The sequence below is a fragment of the Oryctolagus cuniculus genome, chromosome 4 (genome assembly GCF_964237555.1).
Source record: "Oryctolagus cuniculus chromosome 4, mOryCun1.1, whole genome shotgun sequence".
In the NCBI taxonomy this organism is placed as follows: domain Eukaryota; kingdom Metazoa; phylum Chordata; class Mammalia; order Lagomorpha; family Leporidae; genus Oryctolagus; species Oryctolagus cuniculus.
The window spans coordinates 69280916-69301363 of record NC_091435.1 but is presented as its reverse complement, the minus strand read 5'-3'; the positions used below and the strand labels follow the sequence as shown (position 1 = coordinate 69301363).

The window sequence follows — 20448 nt, the reverse complement described above, 5'->3', positions numbered from 1 at the left end:
GCCAAGAGTTCATGTACCTGAATTGCAAACCTAATATGCTAGTGTCCCCAGACAGCCTTGCACCAAGGGGGACAGAAGTGCCAAGGAGGGGAACCAACTAGCCAACTGGCTACTCCCTGACTCAGTGTCTACCTACGGAAGAGCATTTTAATTTTCTAAAGGGAGCTATGGATATGGAAAAGATGCAGGGTTTGGGGTCAGCCAGATCTGGGCTCAAGCTCTGGTTCTGAAGGGTACTAACTGTGTGATCTTGGGCAAGTTAGTTAACCTCTCTGATGCTGTTTCTTTACTAGCAAGGAGGCATAAAGAATGTTGTCCCAGAGCTGCTGCAGGGATTAAGGGGCCTGTGCTGTTCACAGGGGAGATGACATGGCCATTCCTGCAAGCTCCCAAGAAGGTCAGAGTTGGTTCTGGCACTTCCTGTCAGTCTGTCATCGTCACGGCTCTGAGCCGCCTCTCTATTGAAATTCTGTTAGTGGAGGGGAATATTCTGACCCCCAAGCACTGCTCCCTCTATAGACGTCAGGGAACCCCTTCCCTGCACATCACTGGCTTATCAGGCTCATCTGATGCTGGCCAGGGCTGCCATGGGGTGGGGGTGGACAGGAGACAGATTCCCAGCTTCTGGGCATCCCAGCAGCTGGGTGGTGGTCAGCTCCCTGTCAGGCGGAGCACTGGTGCCCTGGGGGCCTCTCCAGGGAGTCGTGGTATCACCAAGCCTGGTGCCTGCCTGCTGCTGGGCCACCCAGGTGTGAGCTCCCTCGGCAAGCACCAGATGGAGGGAGGGGCACTGTCGCCCAGGCTGCTGCCAACCTTCTGCTGGGCACGACGGGGATCTCTGGCTCCTCCCCTCTGGCTCTCCAGTTACTTCTGAGTGCCAGGATTAGGGCTTCACCCTTATAAAAATCACTTTCTGTATTTTGTAAGTTTTCTACAATGAACCTACAAGGGTGCTTCAGAGAGTCTGTGGAAAATGGAATTAATGCTATTTCATTGCAAAACAATTTTGAAGTCCATGTATACAAGGAGTTGACAAGAGGGTCATGAATATGCATGATATGAAAAATGTATGCATGGATTCCAAAAGGTTTTTGCACCAAAATAAGCTGATTTTTTCATTTCAGTTTTTCAATGGACTTTTTGAAGTCCCTTCATACATTCGTTGCATAACCAGAAAGACTTACTTTAAAAAAATCTTACAAGGTACATGTGTTGAGCTGTGAGGTCAGGCCAGGTCAGGTGATGTGGCCTTGAATACAGTGGTAGCAACTTTGTCTTGTGGGACACCCGCCCTCCCCTGGACCTGATGCTGTGTCCACTGTGGCCTGAGCAGGAGGCTGGGACAGCTCCACTACCAGGCAAGTGGGCAGAAGAAAAAACTTAAAGTCCACTACCAGCGCTGTCTGCTGTGGGGGGAAGAGCTCTGTCTCCCACGAGGGAAGCCCCAAGTCCTGGGGATGCTGGCTTTGTCAGGAGCCTTTCTGTGTATGGTGCTGGGTGGCAGGGGGCTCATCCGGGCCCCTGGAACCATGCCCTGAACCAGGGCCTCCAAGGATGGGGACATTCCCCACGAAGGGCAGAGGACCTGTTTATCGGAAGCCACCACCTTGAGGATCCTACTGGGCTAACCAGCTGGACAGCACAAGGGCAGGGCTGCAGCATGTTTGCGGGGCTGGCGAGACAGCAGCAGCTGACTCCGTTTTCTTGGGCCAGCGGTGGTCAGAGGAGGCCAGCTCGCGCCCAGACCTTGGCCTCTGGGCTCCTGCCCACTCCGCTCACCTCTGGAGGCCTCCAGCCACTCCTGTTTGACGCTATACCGGACCTGGGCTTTCGGGTGGCTCTCGGGAAGGTGGCAGGCGATGACGGCGGTGTTCCCCTCATCCACTTCAATCACGTGCTGCACATCTAACTTGAAGTCCTGGAGATCTGTGAAGAAGGGAGGGAAGGTGCTGGTGGGGCTTCATGGGGGAGAGCGACCGTGCGACATGAGGGTGAGCTGGTGCTTTGGCGTCCCTGGTCACAGAAAAACATCTGCAAAATCTCACATGCATGGCAGCTGCCGTGGGGCAGTGGCTAAGCCACTGCTTAGGCTGCCCGCATCTCACAGCGGTGCGGCCTGGGTTCAAGACCTGGCTCTACTTCCAATCCAATTTCCTGCTGTTGCTCACTCTGGAGACAGCTGTAGCCTGCCCAGCTCCTGGCTGTTGCAGGTATCTGGGGAGTAAACCAGTGGATAGAATCTCTCTCTCTCTCTCCCCACCCCCCACACCTCTCCCCACCCTGCCCACCATGCACACAAACATACTCACCATTCAAATAAATAAAATAATAAAACTTTAGAAATGGAAGAAAGAAAAGGCAAGCTACATCCCTAAGCAGCTCTTTAAAAATAAAAGAAGACCTCACATGCTGTGGGCCGTCAGGGGCCTGAGTCTGCTCTGAGTCCTTCCCTCCAGCCTCTGTGTCTCCAGGAGTTTGAAAGGACACACTCCGAGGTCCTCATGCTCATATAAGCTGGGGGGAGGCGGTCCTGAAGAACTCCATCAGGAAGTGCCTCTCCTGTCTCGCTGAGACCCAGGGCCCAGGTGGCCCTGCTCATCCGCCCCGGCTCAAGGTCAGGGTACAAATGAGCAAGCACAGCTGTCAGGAAGCTCAGCTAATGCAGACCGAGGGGGACAAGGAAAGAGAATGCAGATGATGTCTTTTCTGCAGGTCAATCCAACAGCCACAGTGAACAGTCAGGCCCGAGATGCCCCACGTGACTGCTGGCCATGGCTATAACCAGACGGCCACGTCCTGCTACCCAGGAGCTACGATCTAGGTCATGGCTAATCCTCCCTTCAGTATGCGGCAGGGACTCTGTGGAAACCCCAAGGGTTCTCCAAGGCAAAGAGGGATCTCCCAAGATAAGAGGCAGCACCCCTGAATCCCGACACAAGAGTGCAATCCTCGCTCCTCGGGGCGTGGCTCCTTGGGGGAAGACTGGGATCTAAACGGGGAAGAGGACGGAGATTCATCTGGAACAAGGGCAGGAAGTTTCCCAAACACAGAGTCCAAGCACCAGCTCTCTCTTCCTGTGAGCCAAGTCACTGAGCTGCCACTCATACAACAAAGCACACTCCAAACAGGAGACTGGCTTCCCAGACTGTGAGGAACGGAGTCTAAGATGAAGCGTGAAATATTTCACCCACTCTGTACATAAAAGTACTTAGAGGACTTGAGAAGCAAGCTCCCTAAATGCCGACCACACTCAAACTCTGCCCAGCCCCTGAGTACTGACAGCATCCACACTTGCTGCCGTTTCTAGGCAGGACTACAACTGCCTGGGTTGTCGTCTCCACCGGAGACCTGGAAAAGGGAAGAGGAGCAGCGAGCAATCAGGAGTCTCAGAGAACGCAAGAAACACAAACTGCTGTCCCCGTGGCAGTGCCCTGGGATCAAGGTGGCCAGCATGGTCGGGCGGCTTCCCACTTCACCAAACTTCCCCGAAGCTCCTGGTGAAGCCACACCAGGACAGGAGAGCTCTGCTGTTGCCATGAGAGGGAGGCTGTCCCTCTGATTACCCCAGGGATCGTGAACCCTGCAGGTGCACGTCTGTGTGTGCAACCTCTGAACTCCGGTCCCAGCCTACATGGACCCACAGCCAGTGCCGCACGAGCAAGTATCTCGGAAGCCAAGCCCCACAAGTTGGGTGCGGGCTGCCGGTTTACGCTGCTGATGCACTCAGACTTCCTACTTGCGTTTGGTCTCCATGGTGAGCCCCAGGACAAGGGCCCAGCACAGCCAATGTTCACTGAACGCTCTAAAGGGGAGGCCGAAAGAAGCTATTTTCCAAAGGGGACATTTCTTGAGGGATTGCTTCCAGGGTCACAGGAAAGAGGTGGAACATGTCTAATAAATGTGGAATGTGAAATGCACGTTATTCAAGGAGTGGAGGGGCACAACCAGTGATGGGCTGCCCAATTCACATCTACTGCCCCATCTCACCTTCCAGGCTGAACAAGTGGTGCCCACGGTCAAGGGTCAAGGCGAGACACCTACCTCTTGCATTCTCTTCTTTGGGTAGGTGTCAAATCTCCTAGGCTTTTAATAAGATTCTTATCTATTATTTTTACTTGAGAGGTAGAGAAACAGAGAGGGCAATGGGAAAGAGAGGGAGCCTCCTGGGCTTCTAAATAATTATTTTATCATTATTTAATTTTCTCTGTGTGACATCTGACTCTAACTAAATTACGAATTCCCAGTGGGAACCCCATTAATTGTTCACTCCCTGCTCCAACCCCAAGGCCCACTGCACATTACTTAAGCTATAGACAGGACTCTGTAAATCTCTGCGGAATGCTCCAAGTTGGAGAGCTGAGCCCAAGCCACGCAGCCGGAACCCCTGCACCTACATCTGAAGAAGCCAACACTCGGCTTAATACTCTGCTGTCACCATCCGCCAAGTCTTGGTCATGTTTGAACAAAGGACCCTCCATTTCATTTTGTAGGTCAAATTGCACAGCCCAGCTCTCCTGTGCCTCTTGGAGAGGAAGGAGATTTGGACTGGGGGGTGAGGTGGGGGGCGGGAGGCTTGCCTGAGCTCAATGCATTTGAGCTAAATACTGGCAACTTGCTTTCAAAAGCAATTCGCTTTAAAAAATGCCAAGGCTTTAATCCTCCTTCAGGCCAGTGCATCCTGTACCTGCCAAGCCAGGAGGCTCCCACAGAGCGAGTTCTGAGGGCTGTGAGCTCAGAGGCTTCTGGAAAACTCCTCGGGCGCTGAAAAGCACGCTCTTCCACGGTCTAATAAATCCCAAACTACTCCACCAAGAATTTTTTTTTCCCCTCCATCCTTTCTTTACCTCATTCCAAGGAAATTTGCCTCCAGCTAGAATATACTTAAACCTAGCAGCACATTTTGCAAGAAAGATGTGGGCAAATGAGAGGAGTTTGGCACCAGAACACCACCCCCATCTGAATGGCCAGCGGCTCCTGCTCACTGAAATGGAGGGCTCATCCGGGCACTACCTCAGCACCTGGTGCTAGAAACACTGCCCCCACCCCCCATAAGCCCCTCTTGGCTCCTGCTGCACTCTCTTGACAACTGCTCTGTTGGTGCAGACAGAAGGGGGAGGCACGCTGCTGGGCACCGGGCAGTCATGTGGACCAACAGCTCCTCTGTTCTGATGCCAACATGTGCACAACAGCCCATGCAGGCGGCACCAAGGGCACCCCAGCTGGGCGTCCACTCCCCACGAGGGCCGACTGGCAGGCGAGCCTTCCTGGCTTCAAAACAAATAAACAGCAGTTTGGTCCTCGCCCCTACCCCCACCCCCTCCCTGTGCCTCCTAAGCTTAAGCCTTAGCTATTGCTTCACTAGATAAATACTCTCAATTTGGCTGCAGGAGTAAAACTTGAGTTTCTTAGATAAAAGGCAGAGTAATGATGTGATGAATGATCTAAAAATCAAGAGAACCCTTTTTGCTAGTGCAGGAAGCCAGGGAGGCATGGAGACTTTGTGATCAATAACAGGCTAATCAGCCATCAGACACAGCAGATGCAAGCGCTCACTGGCCCCCTATGAAGGAGAGAGAATGTTCCCAGGCTCCTGGAGCTGCAAAGCTGGTTTCCTGGCTGAGCCCCTGGGCTTCTCAGTGGGCCTCACTGGGAACCAGGGGCAGCCCCTTCAGTTGCAAATGGGGTTAGCAGGCCTCCAAGGCAGAAGGCTGGATCCGGTTTCATGGGGAAATGGTTTGACAGGACACCTGCCCTTGCCTGTTGGCTGGTGTGTTTGAGAAATCCATTAGAGGCGTGTTTTCGCAGCTTTAATCCTCTTACCTTCCCTCACACCCTCCTTTCACATCCTGTCTTTGAGCATTCTCGCTACCTTGTTAACTTGTCCACATCAAGTCAGAGGCCAGGAGGCAGACTCAGCTCTCCCCAGGTCGAAGGCTGTGATCTCTGGGGCCATCGCTGACCTCTGCCCAGCACAGAACTTTGTGTTTTCTGAGAAACTGCCCAGTTTCCAGAGGGAAGATGTATATGTCGGTCACGGTTTCAGTAGCACAGGTTATGGGATCTGTCCAAACACACATTCTGTGATGTGTTCTATGCTTCCTTCTCACAGGTTGCCTCTGGTCTCTATTCTTCTCCCATTGATAAAAATCCCAGGAGAGCTATGAATTAAATCATAGTATCTGTGGCGTAGCGGGTAAAGCCACTGCCTGCAGTGCTGGCATCCAGTTTGAGTCCCGGCTGCCCCACTTCCAATCCAGCTCTCTGCTATGGCCTGGGAAAGCAGTGGAAGATGGCCCAAGAAATTCTTGGGCCCCTGCACCCGTGTGGGAGACCTGGAAAAATCCCCTGGCTCCTGGCTTCGTAGCAACACAGCTCCACTGTTGTGGTCAATTGGGGAGTGAACCAGCGGATGGAAGACCTCTCAGTCTCTCTCTCTCTCTCTTAATCTACCTCTGAGTACCTTTCATATAAATAATCTTTTTAAAAAATCATAGTACCTGGTATATGTTCATGCATCCTCCTAACCCAAAGTGTCCAATCTTAACAAGTAGCTTTATCCCTTGATTTGCATGGACCTGACATGTCCAGGCACAGGTGTGCTGAGTCTCCACTAAACAACCTCTGTAATCCATAAGCCAAACCATTGCCTTTGAGGGCCCTTAGGCTGCAAATCAAAGTTCCATTGTGTTTAAGCCTCAGGTAAGAGGGCACCTGCAGCTGAACACTGCGAGGAGCCCCCGACACCCCTTCTCCACGAGCTAGGCGGATGCCCCTGTGAATTTTCCTCTCCTGCTTGTGCAGCCTCCCCTGCCGTCCAGTCCTGTCCCGCCCCCATGCCTGCTCTCAGGGATCACAGGACAAGCCTGTACTCATCTGCCCAGGCTTGGGTGGGATCCCCCAGATGGCGAGACACTGCACGGGGCTCCCTGGGCGAGGCTGCGGGCCTGGCTTCGCAGCCTCAGGGCCGTGGGCAAGTTTCTGGGCCGACTGAGAATTCTATTCCCCAGCTCTCATGCCCCACCCCAAGCCCCAGCTTGTCCCTGTGGCCTCCTGAGCATCTGTGGCTTATGAGGTACAGCTGAGAAGGAGCCTGCCCTAGTAGAGTCTGACCCACGGGGCTCCCCTGCACCCCAGGCTGTGTCTGGGGAGATGGCCCAGGTGCAGGGAAGGAAGGCTCCTGAGAGCTCCTGTGATGGCGCCTCCAGGTCAGGGCTACCCAGGGGAACCTGGATGTGGAGTCGGAGAAGGTGAAGGGTCCTTGGCACTGCCTTGCTGCGGGGCCTCTGGCTCTGCGGGGTCTAGCACCGCTGTCTCTTAGCTGCTTCTCTGACGAGCAGGGAATCACGACCTGCTCTCAGCTCCCAAGTTTCCCAAGGAACCGTGATTCCAAGGATAGTCCTCCAAAATGGAATATTCCGTTAAGCAGAGAACCACGACAGTCATCGCCAGGACACAGAGTAGAGGCTGCAGTGGGCAGCGCCTCGTGCCTGGTGAGTGCATGGGGTTACTGTGGCCCAGGCCAGCATCACAGAAGCCACGCATCTGGGCACTGGGTAAACCTTCTGAGCAGTCTGTAGTCCTGGCACGTGAACCACTGAAGCCTAACCCTGTTTCAGCCCACAAAGTTGGGCAAAACCTACACATTCTGTCCTCAGCATGTGACAGCAACCCCAGCAGGCATCACCGATTCATGTGTTCAGCCAGCCAGGTGCCACGGTGTCTGTGATACCAGGCATGGTAGGAAAGAAAAAGAAAAAAATAAAATAAAATAAAGCAAAAAAAGCTCTCAGCTTCTCAACCACAAGGAGCTTTTAATCTAATAGATAAGATAGATAAGGACAACACAAGGCAGCATGGGACAATTTCCGAGACTGGTGTCCTCACCACCTCCGCCATCCACAGAGAAACTTAAAAAGGAAGCTGACGACAACAGTACTGCTCCTCCCCGTGCAGGCCAGGACCGTGGACAAATACATTTGCTCTCTTTTGTTGTTTTTTTTTTTTTTTTTTTCTTTTCCAGCCTATCCAATCGCACAAATAATTTTGGCTCCAGAGCGCTCTCCTGACAGCCATGGAAACATGACATGAAATGTCTCAGGCGCACTTTCTGATGAAAGCAAGGCATGCTCTCTTTTATTTAAATAAAAACAGTCTCCATGGGGAGGGGAAGAAAAGAAAAAAAACTTTGCAGATGCCAAATACATCTGAGTTGGGGGAGGGCTTGCAACCAGATTTGAGCAGGGGAGAGTGCTGCGAATCGGGAGGATGAGGGCAGAAGCATCAAAGTCAAATGCAGGAGAGAGCAGGGGTGGAAAGGGAGGAGCGTGAGAGGAAAGAGAGGGAATAAAAAGAACCTATTTTGCAATGTCATTAAATGATTTGCAGTACACTGGCCTAAGGCTTCAGGAATTTCTTGGCTTGAACCAATTAAAAATATTAAAAAAAAATACATAAGGGAATGAGCAATGTGATTAATCCTCCAAGACAAGTCAAAGATGGGAGCCACGTCTCCACCGAGTCTGGCAGCCAGATGAACACAGGAGATGTCGTGGCCCGCCCCATTTATCTGACTTCAGCGCGGCTAGGAGCTAGGGCTGCTGAGCAGAACCAGGGAGTTTCTTTTGGACAAGATGAAGGAACAAAATGGCTTGAAAACACACACAGAGAGAGAAGAAAAAAGGGAAGAAGGAAAAAAAAAGATTTACTTGCCAGCAACCCACATCACACATAATTCTCTGATCATCCAAATATAAACTAGAAACTTAGCAATGGGAAAATTAATGTGACTCCTGGTGGTCTGGACTCAGCAGAGCTGGAGCTGGATCCTGGCACAGCCTTCGGCAGGGGCTGGCAGCCTGCACAGGAAGAGCAAGAGGAGAGAAAACAGGCAAAGCAGCTCGGAGCCGGGGACAGGGCTGAGCCTGGCCCTGAGGAGCTGCCTTCCGCATGGGAGCAGCAGGGCCCCTTGCAAAAGCCCTTGCTTCCCACACACCGAGGACCCCGTGGGCTCCCACCAGGAATGCAGCAGGGGCTGTGGGGCCCAGCCCCCACGCTCTCTGACACTGCCCCTGAGGGATCTGGGAGGACAGGAAGCCACAGTCACTCACCAGCATCTCCCTCCCAGGCCCCAGAGCTCTCTGAACGCCTCAATGTCCCTTAACTGGCCTTCTGAGCTTCCGATGCTCGTCAGTCTTTCTAAACCCTTCTTGAGTCTCCAGAGATCTTCAACCTGTTGTAGCCCAGCTCCCACTTGCTCTCTTCTGTGTACCTCCTGGAGGCTTGCATGCAATCAGAATCTGGGGAAGCAATCCTGAAGTCTGTGTTCATCTTCTGCACACCCTACATTCGGCACCTTTCCCCAGAGTCTTCCTCTTTCTAGACATTCACCCAAGGCCTGCCGGGGGTCAGACCCTGTCTTACTCAGAGGTGGCTAACGCCAGTTCCTGCCTCTGGGCAGAGGCTGCAGCAGGAGAAGGCACCGGAAGGGAGACCAGGATGACCGGAAGAGGGGCCCCTGCGCCAGACGCGGGAAGCTGAGGGGGTCAAGACAAGATTCCGAGAGAGGGGAAGAAACCGGAGTCTTGAGAACGGAGAAGGAACTGGAAATCCCAGGGAGGTGGAGACTTTCTGGGGAAGGGAATGGAGAGGAGGGTGTTGCCCGCTGCAACGCCATTCCTGAGACAAGGGGCAGATGGGAGGTGGGGCCGAGAGGGCAGAACAGGCAGCCAGCATCACCCTGGGGCTGGAGGTTTCTGCTGTGGCTGCTGCAGCCACCCGGTGTTGCTAAGTGCAGCAGGAGCGCACGCACTGAAAACAAGCAGCTCTCTCGCCCTATAGAGAAACAAGGCCGCTTTCACTTCAGCAAGCTAATTTCTTTCCCTTTTGCATGCGCTTTCGTCTCACTATTCAGTGACAGCCCTTTAATCTGTAAACATTCTGTCCATTTGCCCGACAGACTCATCATTCTGTATCGTTCTCAGGGTTATTCCCAGATTCCAAAAATGGTAGAAATGTTTAAAACTAGTTCACAGCAGAAACTACCAGACTTCCAACAGAAAGGAGAAAACCTAAGGGACTCATCTGCTCTCTTGGTTTTTCTCTTTTTCACTTTAAAATTTTTTTTATCTGTTTTATTTATTTGGGAGGCAGAAACAGACAAAGATAGATCTCCTGCCTGTTAGTTCACTCTCTGGGGCTTGCAACAGCCAGGACTGGGCCAGCCTGAATCCAGGAGCCAGGTACTCAATCCAGTCTCTCCTGTGGATAGCAGGGACTGAACTAGTTGGGCCATCACCTGCTGCCTCCCAGGGTCCACACCAGCGGAAAGCTGGAATCTGGGGTGGAGCCAGGACTCGAATCCAGGCACTCCATCTTTCTGATTTTAAGAAACCATCTTACATCATATTCCCTAAAGAGTTCCTACAATTTCAACAAACTAATCAATCCTTTACTGCAAAAGGCTCCTCAAAGTTTATCTTGACTACTCAGATTCACACACCATGTGGTTCCCCCTTTTTTCTGCTGCTTAGAAAACGGACCTGGGATTTGACTTAAGCACGTGGCTCTGTGCATGCAAAGAATGGGCTGAGGATGCGGCCGGGGCTGGGCTCGGTTAGGAGTCCTAAGCATGTTCTTAGTGGAAGATGCATCATGGATTTGAAGTCCCTATGGTGAACAGTAGCCACTGCTACGTAGAGAATTGGAACCCTGGCTGTTTGGGACAGGACATTTATTGCCAAGTTGCCCTGAGAAGAGACAGCTCAGACCACAGCTCTGTCTGGGTCCTGGTGCCAGGCCTAACAGGATCAGTATTGCCAGTGCTATTTGAAGATTTCAACAAATACCAGGAAAAATTCTTGTGAGATGTGAATTCTGTTTCCAGCAGACAACAGAAAGGGTTCATGTGATTTGGGCATAAAGCCATTTCCTATTAAGACAGTCAAATTGCTGAGTACCTTTGGGATCTAAACTTTGAGTAATTTTCTTGCTCAGCTAGGGAAGCAAAATGCAGATAATGCATTGTGCAGCTGAATGTCCAGCTCAAGCTAGCCGTCCAGTGAGAGAGGCCCATGTGGGGCCATATCTGTCCCTCCTGGCAAAGGCGGACGCCCACTCAGCCACAGCTTCAGCTGCACACCCCGACCCCTCCTGGGGCAGCTCAGGAAGCCACCTGTGTTTTCCTTCCTCTCCCAGCTCTTCCTCCCACCGCCACCTCTTCATCCCCAAGCAGAGGGCTCGCAGAGGACTCCCCGGGACGTCCAGGCCAATGCACAAATGTTTTTCTAATTTGGAGCAAACGGCTCCTTCTTGTTTTGCCACGGCGTCCCCATCACTGGTGGACCACAGCAGACTGAGGGTCAGGAGTGATGCTGGAGCAAGCAAACACTCTGTGGTTTCCTTTCTTAATTGGAAAATGTCCATTCTCGGAGGAGCAGTGAGGGAGTGAGAAATAGGCTGGAATAGCAAGAGACGGACAATCGCCCAGTGACTAGATCAGGGTTCGATCAGGTACGCCACCACCAAAAACATCTCACTGGGAGCTGTGCACCCCAGGCATATGCTGGGCTGAGGTTTGAGTGGCAATGCTGAGAGATCAATTTACCTGTGAAAACTCGGTGAGGACCAGAAACACGCTAAAGGCCGCCCCATCCTCATTCTTCAAGGCTCAAATTCCTGCTAGTCTTTGATCTCCTTGGAATTGAAAGGAATGCTACCTGTCACTAAGATCTGTTGCCGGCTCTGTCAGACGACCCCTGGGCTGCCTTGCTTTATGGCTACTGAACGTGTTACTGAAGCCCACCTTCTCCACTAGACCATGAGATCCCCAAAGGCCAGGAGAAGGTCATGCTATGCTCTGTTGGAAGCTGAGCACTCCCCAGTTCTGAGGATGACGACCCCCAAGAACTGGGACTTTTGTCTTCTCTGATGAAAGTCTTTAGGTTCTGAGATGCCTATGGCCAAAGCAACTGCTAACAGTAGACCCAGGCCCAGGCGATAGGGCTTCTTCTGGAAGCTGCTCCTGCGGCCAGGACAACAGGGTCTCCGTGTCTGTACTGTGTCTTCCAGAGGTGCCGCTGTGCCCCAGGCTTCAATCGGAAGCTCCCAGAGGGCTGACCGGAGTTTTCAGGGCTTCACAAAGGTTAAAGAATGACCACCACACCGTGGAAACATACTGGTCCAAAGAGCCAATTACTCCGGGAGCTGGGCTGAAGGAGAAATCTCATCTCTTCCTCCAAAGAGACATGGTCTTAAACTACCCCAGCAGCAGGATATGTGAGGTGGACAGTGGTAGTTGGTGATGGTTTTCCCAGACAATGCTGACCAACCGTTTGGTCCAACACTAGACTAGGTGTTGCTGCCAAGGTATTTTTTTCCTTCAAAGATTTATTTATTTAATTGAAAGTCAGAGTTTCACAGAGAGAGGAGGAAGAGAGAGAGAGATCTTCCATTTGCTAGCTAATTCCTGAAATGGTTGCAATGGCAAGAGCAGGAGCCAGACGGAAGCCAGGAGCTTCTGTGGGTCTCCCGTGTGGCTGCAGGGGCCCAAGAACTTAAGTCACCTTCTACTGTTTTCCCAGGCACATTAGCAGGGAGCTGGACTGGAAGTTGAGCAGCTGAGACGTGAAGCCAGAGTTGTAGTTGGTGGGTTAACACCAGCCCCCAGTGGCCTATTTTAGTTCAGGGTCAGAATCAAGGTGACCTTGGTGAAATATCTGACGGAGCTGAGAGGTGAGGGGAGCTGAGAAAAAAGAGAGATGGCTTCTGTTTGCAGAACTGGAGCAGCCGTCTGGGTAGAAACAAGGGCAGCAGGAACCCTACACAGGATAAACGAGCTGTTCTGTGGGCTACACACACTAAGAACCATGCAGTGATGGCTACCCTGGAAGGTGGCGGAGGCAGGAATCTGGCTTGCAGAGAGCAGACATACATGCAGCTGAGCAATCCACAGGAAATGAGTTAGGTTCTCTGTACCTACCAGGCCAGTCCCCTCTCTGGGCTCTGGTTATGCCCAGGAGTTTTGCAACACCTGGGGCTCCCTCTTCCTAAGGGCTTCTAGGATGGGGCTGAGCTGCACAGGGCTGGACAGAGGCCCCAGAGCCTGCTGCATGCAGACCCTCTGCAAATGCTCACTGATCAAACGGCTGAATGAACAAAGCCTCATTTCTAACATACTTCCGAACATTATTACGTATCCTCACTGGATCCTCAAGAAAGCCCACGAGCCTGATGATCTCATTACTAGTATGTTTATTTCACAGGTGAGGAAGCTGAGATTAAGTGGCTCGCCCTCAGTCATGTAACCTCAGGTGGCACAGCTAAGACTTAAACCCAGGATTTTTTATTTGAAGCCAGTTTGGTTTTTCAGTTTATTCACGGGCTAAATTAAATCATGGTAACGAAGGGCCCTGGTCACCTTCTGACCTTTCCTTAGAGTGCTGGAGCTGATCCCTGTGGTCACAGAGGACCGTTCAGGAGTGGCCGCCTCGTCTGGTCCCTTGGGGAGGGAGTGCAGGTCTGCTCTCCATCACAAGTGACACCTTAAGACTTCCCAGTTAGCTTGAGGGCTCAAATTCCCAGGTACGGAATTGTGTGTAACTACATGGTTACCACCTGCTTCAGTTCTCACTGTGACAGGGACCTAGGGGTGATGGGAAAAATAAAAGAGTGAAGAAACAGGAAAAAAAGTAAATGGGAAGGATTCTGCAGGTGTTGATTTGAGTGGCAGGTTCTCAGAGGCACGGGACAGAGAGCCGCCTGCACGTCCCACACCTCACCGTGCTGTGTGGACAAGCTCGGAGGCCCAGGAGGGCTCCAGGGAGGAGGAGTAAGGTGTTCCCTGGGCAGCATCTGGTGCTGGATCAGGGCAGAGTGGGAACATCCGAGCCAAATGGTGCAACGCTTGTGGACAGAAAGGGAAAAGGAAGTGGAAGAAAGGAGGCCAAAGTGAAAAGCCCTTCAAGCAGCACGTACTGGACAAGGTGATCTGAGGTGAGACATTCACGCCCCGAGAGATTCACCAAACACATAGTTTAGGACAGGCAGGATAAGCAAGTCTTCCAAAGCCAAATGAGACGGGCATGTCCAGAGAGAGAGAAAGCCGCTGCCATCCAGGCGGCCAGCACAACAGGGGTGAGGGTGGGATAATGCACAGGCCAGACTCGTCCGGTGAGTCTCAACCTCTGGCTCTGTTTCACCTGAACACCAGAAGCTGGTATCACCAGGTCAGGGTGAAGTCCAAGGGAATGACTCAGGTTGGTAACAGAGGCCTGGTGCAGGGAAGTCCTTGGCTAGAGGCCTCCCCCCAGACCCCTGACTCCTCAGGCCAGGTCCTGGGCCCCATCCTCTTTGGTGTCAGAGGCAGCAGGCAGCACCGAGCCACGTGGACTAAACAGCAAGTGCTTTGTGCAAGGATGAACTAGGAAGGCAGGCAGAAGAGCAAAAGCAAGTCTTCAGTGCCGAGTGTGTGAGAGGCGCACGCACGCAGGCCTGTGCGGCACAGCACGCCACTGCGCAGCTTTCCTCCAAGTGCAGACCGTGCCTTCGGTAATCCCATCCACTGCTCAGGCTCAGCCTCCCTCCTACGGCAGCCAACCGGCAAAACACAGCCCCCATTCTGCTCTGGAATGTGCTTTCAGAAACTTAATCTAACTGCTGAGTCGGGGCCAAATCCCCCAGTGGCATGAATCCAAAGACAGCACCCCTTGCTCTGGCCCCCACCTGCGTTCCCGCCACCCCATCGCCGGCTCCCTCCAGGCCTGGGAGGCTGCAGTTCCACTCCACCAACTCCCTCTTCTCCGTGACTCAGCCTCCCTCCCGAGCCCGTTCCCTGCATTCCCAGCGCTCCTCCTTCCTTCTCGTCAGGCCCGAACATCTCACCCTGACTCCTGTCTCCGTGACAAGCCAATAGCTCCTGGCTTTCGCACAGACGAGCTGGGCTTCTGCACAAGCCCCTTCTCTCCCCGTGCCTTCTTGGGCAGAAACCAAACGCTTCCCTTGGTCCTCTCTGCCAACCACAGATCCCTCCAAGCACCAGAGGAAGCAGCAGCCAGGAATGTTTTTCAAATAAAGGCTGTAAATTGTCTCTTCTCACCCAGATACACCTTGAAGCAAAAGGATGGCTCCAAAATAAACCTCCTCTCCAAGTCTCCCTTCTCCAGACAATAAAACGTTCAGGCGTTCAGGCGGGCTCCTAATTAGGACAAATGAATGGTTATGGAACCTCTTGAGTCTCCAGACACGTGCTGACCATCTGCAGATAAAATCTCTCTCCTCGATGAGCAACATTAGCCTTGAAAGGCACAAACCTTGCTGAAGGCAGACCTTATTTGTAATAATGAACAACTGGAAGCGACCTAATTGCCCAGCAACAGGAAAAGGGCTCGGTACATGACGGCAGAGGCACTCAGAGCATGTCCCAGGGCCATTGGTAATTAGGATCGTGCTCTGGTGGGGGCCAGGCTGATAAATTAACTGGGAGGGGGGCACCGGGGGATATGCTGGAGTGACAGTTCCACGGATACACACGTATGATACCAATGCATCGGGTTGTGCACCAAAGATCTGTACACTTCGTGTACTTTACTCGATGCATGGCATACTCAGCGGAAAAGCGGAGTACCATCAGGAGGCCAATGGAAAATGCTTATGCTGCAATGTCAAGGCAGAGGGAATAAGGTTAGAAATGGCACAACAGCATCATCACAGCAATGTAAAAGTGGGTATGGACAGACGTTGGAAGGTTATACTCTAAATGATAACGGTAGTTGGCGCGTGGCTGATGGGCTGAGGGGAGACATTACTTCCGGTGTATTCTGAATGTTCTATAATACAAGTACCATTTAAACAGAGAAGTGAAGGTGGGTGTGCATAACGACAGTGATCGTCACTCTGACCTCATCTCACTTGATGTGATCTGATGACGCCTCCCTAACTCTCCTCATTCAAGCCTTCCGGGCACACCCTGCCCCCCACCCCCAAGAAATAGGCCTGGCTGGGGGGGGCCAGTTGGTCACCCAGGCCCTGCCTCCATCCCTAAGCATGTAGTCAGCTCCCCAGAGGGCCAGCACTCAGATTCAATGCGTGCTCCTTCTGCCACAGAGGTGAGCGGCTCCCACCTGGTGGGCAGGGGTGCCAGGTGCAGCCCAGGGCCAGCCTGGCCCCTTAGGAAGACAGCCGAGGACACGCTCTACCTTCCCCTGAGCAAAGAGCAGGAAGCTTAACTGTTTTCCAAGAGCGGTGCAAGCGGGCGGCCTCCATTCCACTCTCACTGATGATAGGAGAGCTTTTCTCTCTTGCTTTCCTACTCCCCATCGCTCGCCTTCTCACAGGACTCAGGCCTCTCGCACCCCAGGCACCAGAGCCGACTGTGAGAGAGCTGCATTCCAGAGGTTTGCTGCTTCAGGCATGACCCACGATTGGGATGGCTGAGCTCCCTGCACCATGTCATCCACGAGGGTGATGATGATGATGGTGATATGGAAGCCCAAAGCAGGACTGTCGGGACTAGGTCATGAGCGGACACGCCCTGGAAATCTTCCTGGAGTTAAATCCTAACACCAGTAAAGTCAACAAGTGTCCAGGTTTCTTACACATCAGGCTCCAGGGAAGGGGCCGGGTTGGAGAGAATTCAGTCTATTTCTTGGCTACAGGCTCAGCACAGGAGGGTTGGTAGTAGGACTGCTCTGCGGGCTTCAGGAGTGCATTAGATCCATCCAGCCTCATGTCCCTCGTCTGTACAATGGGTAGATAATCAGATAACATACACACAGGGAACTTCAGGAAGTTTGTAGAAAATGAAATTAAAAGTCTATTTTAATGTAAAAAAAAAAACAAACCTGAAATCCATGCAAATGAGGGGGCTTCAAAAACGTTCATGGAAACTTATGGACGGATTTCAGCGTTCCGTGAAGAACCCTTGTTTTGTGCCTGAGCTGGAGTACACCCAAGTGGAAATCATACCTAAAGGCCGTCTGTCAGATTCTCACTTCAGTCTGGTCCAACACACTGAGACTTTGTAGGGTAACCACAGTGGCAACTAAAAACAACTGTTCCAGACACAGTTCCTCTCCTAGCTGTGCATGTCTTGAGTCACTTGGCCATAGCTTTACTCCTTTAGATCTTGATAATATATACCTAAGTAATTTTATAAAAACTATGCCTCACTTTTAGAAGAGGGGCAGGCATCATGGTACAGCGGATAGGGCTGCCACTTGGAACACTCGCATACCAGAGTGCTAGTTCGGGTCCTGGCTATGCCACTTCTGATTCAGCTTCCTGCTAATGTTCCTGGGTGGCAGCAGATGGTGGCTCTTGGGTCTCTGCCACCCACGTGAGAGACCAAGATGGGGTCCCAGGCTCCTGGCTTTGGCCTGGCCCAGACCTGGCTGTCGTGGGCATTTGGGAAGAAACCAGCAGATGCAAGATCTCTCTGTCTCTCATTCTCTCTATTGCTCTGTTTTTCAAGTAGATGAAAATAAATAAATCCAAATTTAATAGAAAAAGAAGGAGAAATAAGAGCTGTCATGGAGATAATCTGGCAACAAATGCATGGAACTGGGATTCACCACAATTATTCAGTTTGGGGGACCTCAGAAGCTATTTGGCCCTTGTTTTTGTTGTTTTAAGGAATTATTTATTTATTTGAAAGGCAGCTAGAGAGAGGCAGAGGCAGGGAGAGAGACAGACAGACAGACAGAGAGGTTTTCCATCTGCTAGTTCACTCCCCAAATAGCCATAATGGCTGGAGCTGGGCTGATCAGAAGCCAGGAGCCAGGAGCCTCCTCCAGGTCTTCCACGTGTGTACAGGGGTCCAAGGACTTGGGCCATCTTTCACTGCTTTCCCAGGCCACAGCAGAGAGCTGGATCGGAAGTGGAGCAGCTGGGACACGAACTAGTTCCCATATGGGAGGTGGGCACTGCAGGCAGCCACCTTACCCACTATGCCACAGCGCCGGCCCCAGCCCTTGGTTTTCATAGGTTGGCCCGAGGACCTCTGTTATTTGTAATGTAATAATCAGGGGAAATAGAGATCAGAGAGAACACTGGATCTGCACCACAAATAGAATGTCTATAGACATAATGATTTTAACCAACTCTCTTACAGCAAGTGCAACAACATAAAGAACAGTAAAACTCCAGAAATCAAAAACAAAAACAAAGGTAGCATGATATGCCGTCTTCTAGCATTCTCCTTGGTTCCAACTGTGTCCTCATCCCTTTCTCATTTCTCTTCCCTTTACCCCTTCCTTGTAAGCAGTTTCCATTTCATGTTCTAACATTTCTGTCCGACATGTGGACTATGCCCGCCCCTCATAGAGAGACAGGAGGCCAAGTCCAGGAGGGGCAGGCTTTGTTCAGACCACACATAGCTCTGGCTACAACCACTGTGAGAATGGAGTTGAGAGAGAGACAGAGGGCGGCCAGGAAACAGCTGGCCCAGCCCACCTCACACAAAAACTAACTGGAAAGGCATAGCACGGCCCGGCTGCGAGGACCTCAGAAACAGATCGGCAGGACGCTCCCCGGCTGCCCTCGCTACAGACACTCGTTCTGGACATCTCTCTGCTCAGAGGGACGCCCTCCCCCGCCCAGCAGGGCACAGTGCCCCCCACCCCCAACATGGGGATTATCAGGCAGGTGCTGCCCTCTGCTTTGCAATTTTAGTGGTGACGCCCCCTCTGGGGTGCAATACGAATGGTGGGGGAGAAGGGAGAAGGGGAGCGGGTGGAGCAAGGGAGAGACTCACTGGCTAGTGTCACTGTGGCTGGCACGCTGGCCACAGCCCCCGCGGGCATCCGGGCCACACACTGGTACCGCCCCACGGTGTGGTTGCTGAGGGCAGGGATGACGAGGGTCCCGCGGGTGAGGAGGACGCCCAGAGCGTCGTCGGAGCCATTCAGCTCCTTCCCGTTCAGGCGCCAGGTTATGTTCATCCACGGGGGCTCCACCACGCAGCCCAGAATCACAGTTCCGCCGAGCTTCTGGACAGTAGACGCAGGCTGGACGGTGACCTGGGGGACCTCATCTGGAGGGAGGAGAGGGAGGCAGCAATGAACAGCCATGCCCACGAAGCGGCCAGCATCCCCTTGCCAGGAGCACAGTGCCCACAGCCGCCGGGGGCCGAGCACCAGAGGCGGAGGTGATCACCCTCTGAATGAGTCAGCTCCCCTGGGCGGGCCCCGGCCTGGCTCTGCTCCCAGGACGCAGCTTTCCGAGGCAGGTACGAGCCTGGGCTTTGCAGGTGGGCACACCTGGGTCTGATCCCAGTGCCACTACTCCTGAGCCACGTGACTCCAGCCTGCCTGAAACTGTCTTCATAAAATAAGGCCAAGCTCACATGCATCATGGGGTTGTCATGGCTTACAAACAATGTATGTAAGCAGCGTGCCATCATCTCAGTTGCTAAGTACGCAAAAAAAGGCTGCTGTGTGACGATGATGATGATGGTGCTTCCTCCTCTGGTCTATGTTGAATGAGTAACGCTGTCACGATCCCATCTCATTCTGGATTCTTGAGTGTGCCCCGAGAGCCCATGGGAATAAAAGGTTACTTCGGCAGACTTTTAAGTACTGTGGGGTACCTGATGCATCCATTGGGCATTAGGGGCAAAGCATTTTAAGGGCTGAGAAAGGTAGGGAGACTACTCACCCAAGTCCGCAAAGCAGCCTGCTGTGGCCAGGAGGAGGCAGGCGAGTGTGACCTCAGACCTCTTTCCTCTCCGCGCCATCATCATCCCATGCAGCATGGTGTGTCACAGGTGGTCTGCAGCCAACGTCCCATAAGCCACCAGGGTCATTCAAAGAGATACTGCAGTGCCCCGCAACACTATACTGTAGGAGAGGAAGAGGGAAGAGATGGCCATAGCAAGGATGTCCAGGAAGCTCCCGCAGTGGCCATGGGTACCAGCTCCGCCCCTCGTCCCTGCTTCGCCACACTTGCTGGCAGCATCCAGTGTGCAGAGCTGGCCAAGCTGTCGGAAGGCCCAAGGACTCTCCACCCCATTTCTCACCTAGAAGAAGTTTCTTAGAATTGCCCCCTTGAGCTCTTTTCTGAGCAAGAAGGCAATTTTATTACGGGAAGAATCGCCAGAGCCCTGCCCCGTGGACCAACAGCAGCAAGTACAGGGGAGCACAGGCTGTGGAGAGGCTGAGACCTACAGCCACGCACAGGGCAGGGAAAAATGTAGCCCAGATGCCAGAGCAGATGAAGTTAGTTTACGACCAGCCTGCAGGAGGCCAGACGGCCACGGGCACATAGCATGCCAAGTCGCTAGTGCAGAACAGTATGGGGCTACATGCGTACCAAACCCTTCAGGGGATGGTCCTAGTTGTTGAATCCCAAAGTCTCAGTGACTCAAGAAAGCGCTCCTGCTTTGGTTCTCCTCATCCCTGTGAGCCGTCTTTTAGTCCTGGAGTCGACCTGCCCTCCTCAGCTTATCGGTCACCACGA

At 52.7% G+C, this 20448-nt stretch overlaps 1 protein-coding gene across 3 annotated transcripts in view; it reads right to left on the bottom strand.

The window, feature by feature from the left end:
* Window positions 1-20448, bottom strand: part of BOC (BOC cell adhesion associated, oncogene regulated) — a 77769-nt gene that overhangs the window by 16369 nt on the left and 40952 nt on the right. For all 3 annotated transcript variants that reach the window (XM_008266938.4, XM_002716699.5, XM_008266939.4), the window contains 3 exons: window positions 19648-19829; window positions 18746-19024; window positions 1780-1926 (listed from right to left, as the gene is read on the bottom strand). In XM_008266938.4, the coding sequence (XP_008265160.2) occupies window positions 1780-1926; window positions 18746-19024; window positions 19648-19744 (523 nt within the window). In that variant the 5' untranslated portion in view covers window positions 19745-19829. The remainder of the gene's footprint in view (window positions 1-1779; window positions 1927-18745; window positions 19025-19647; window positions 19830-20448) is intronic.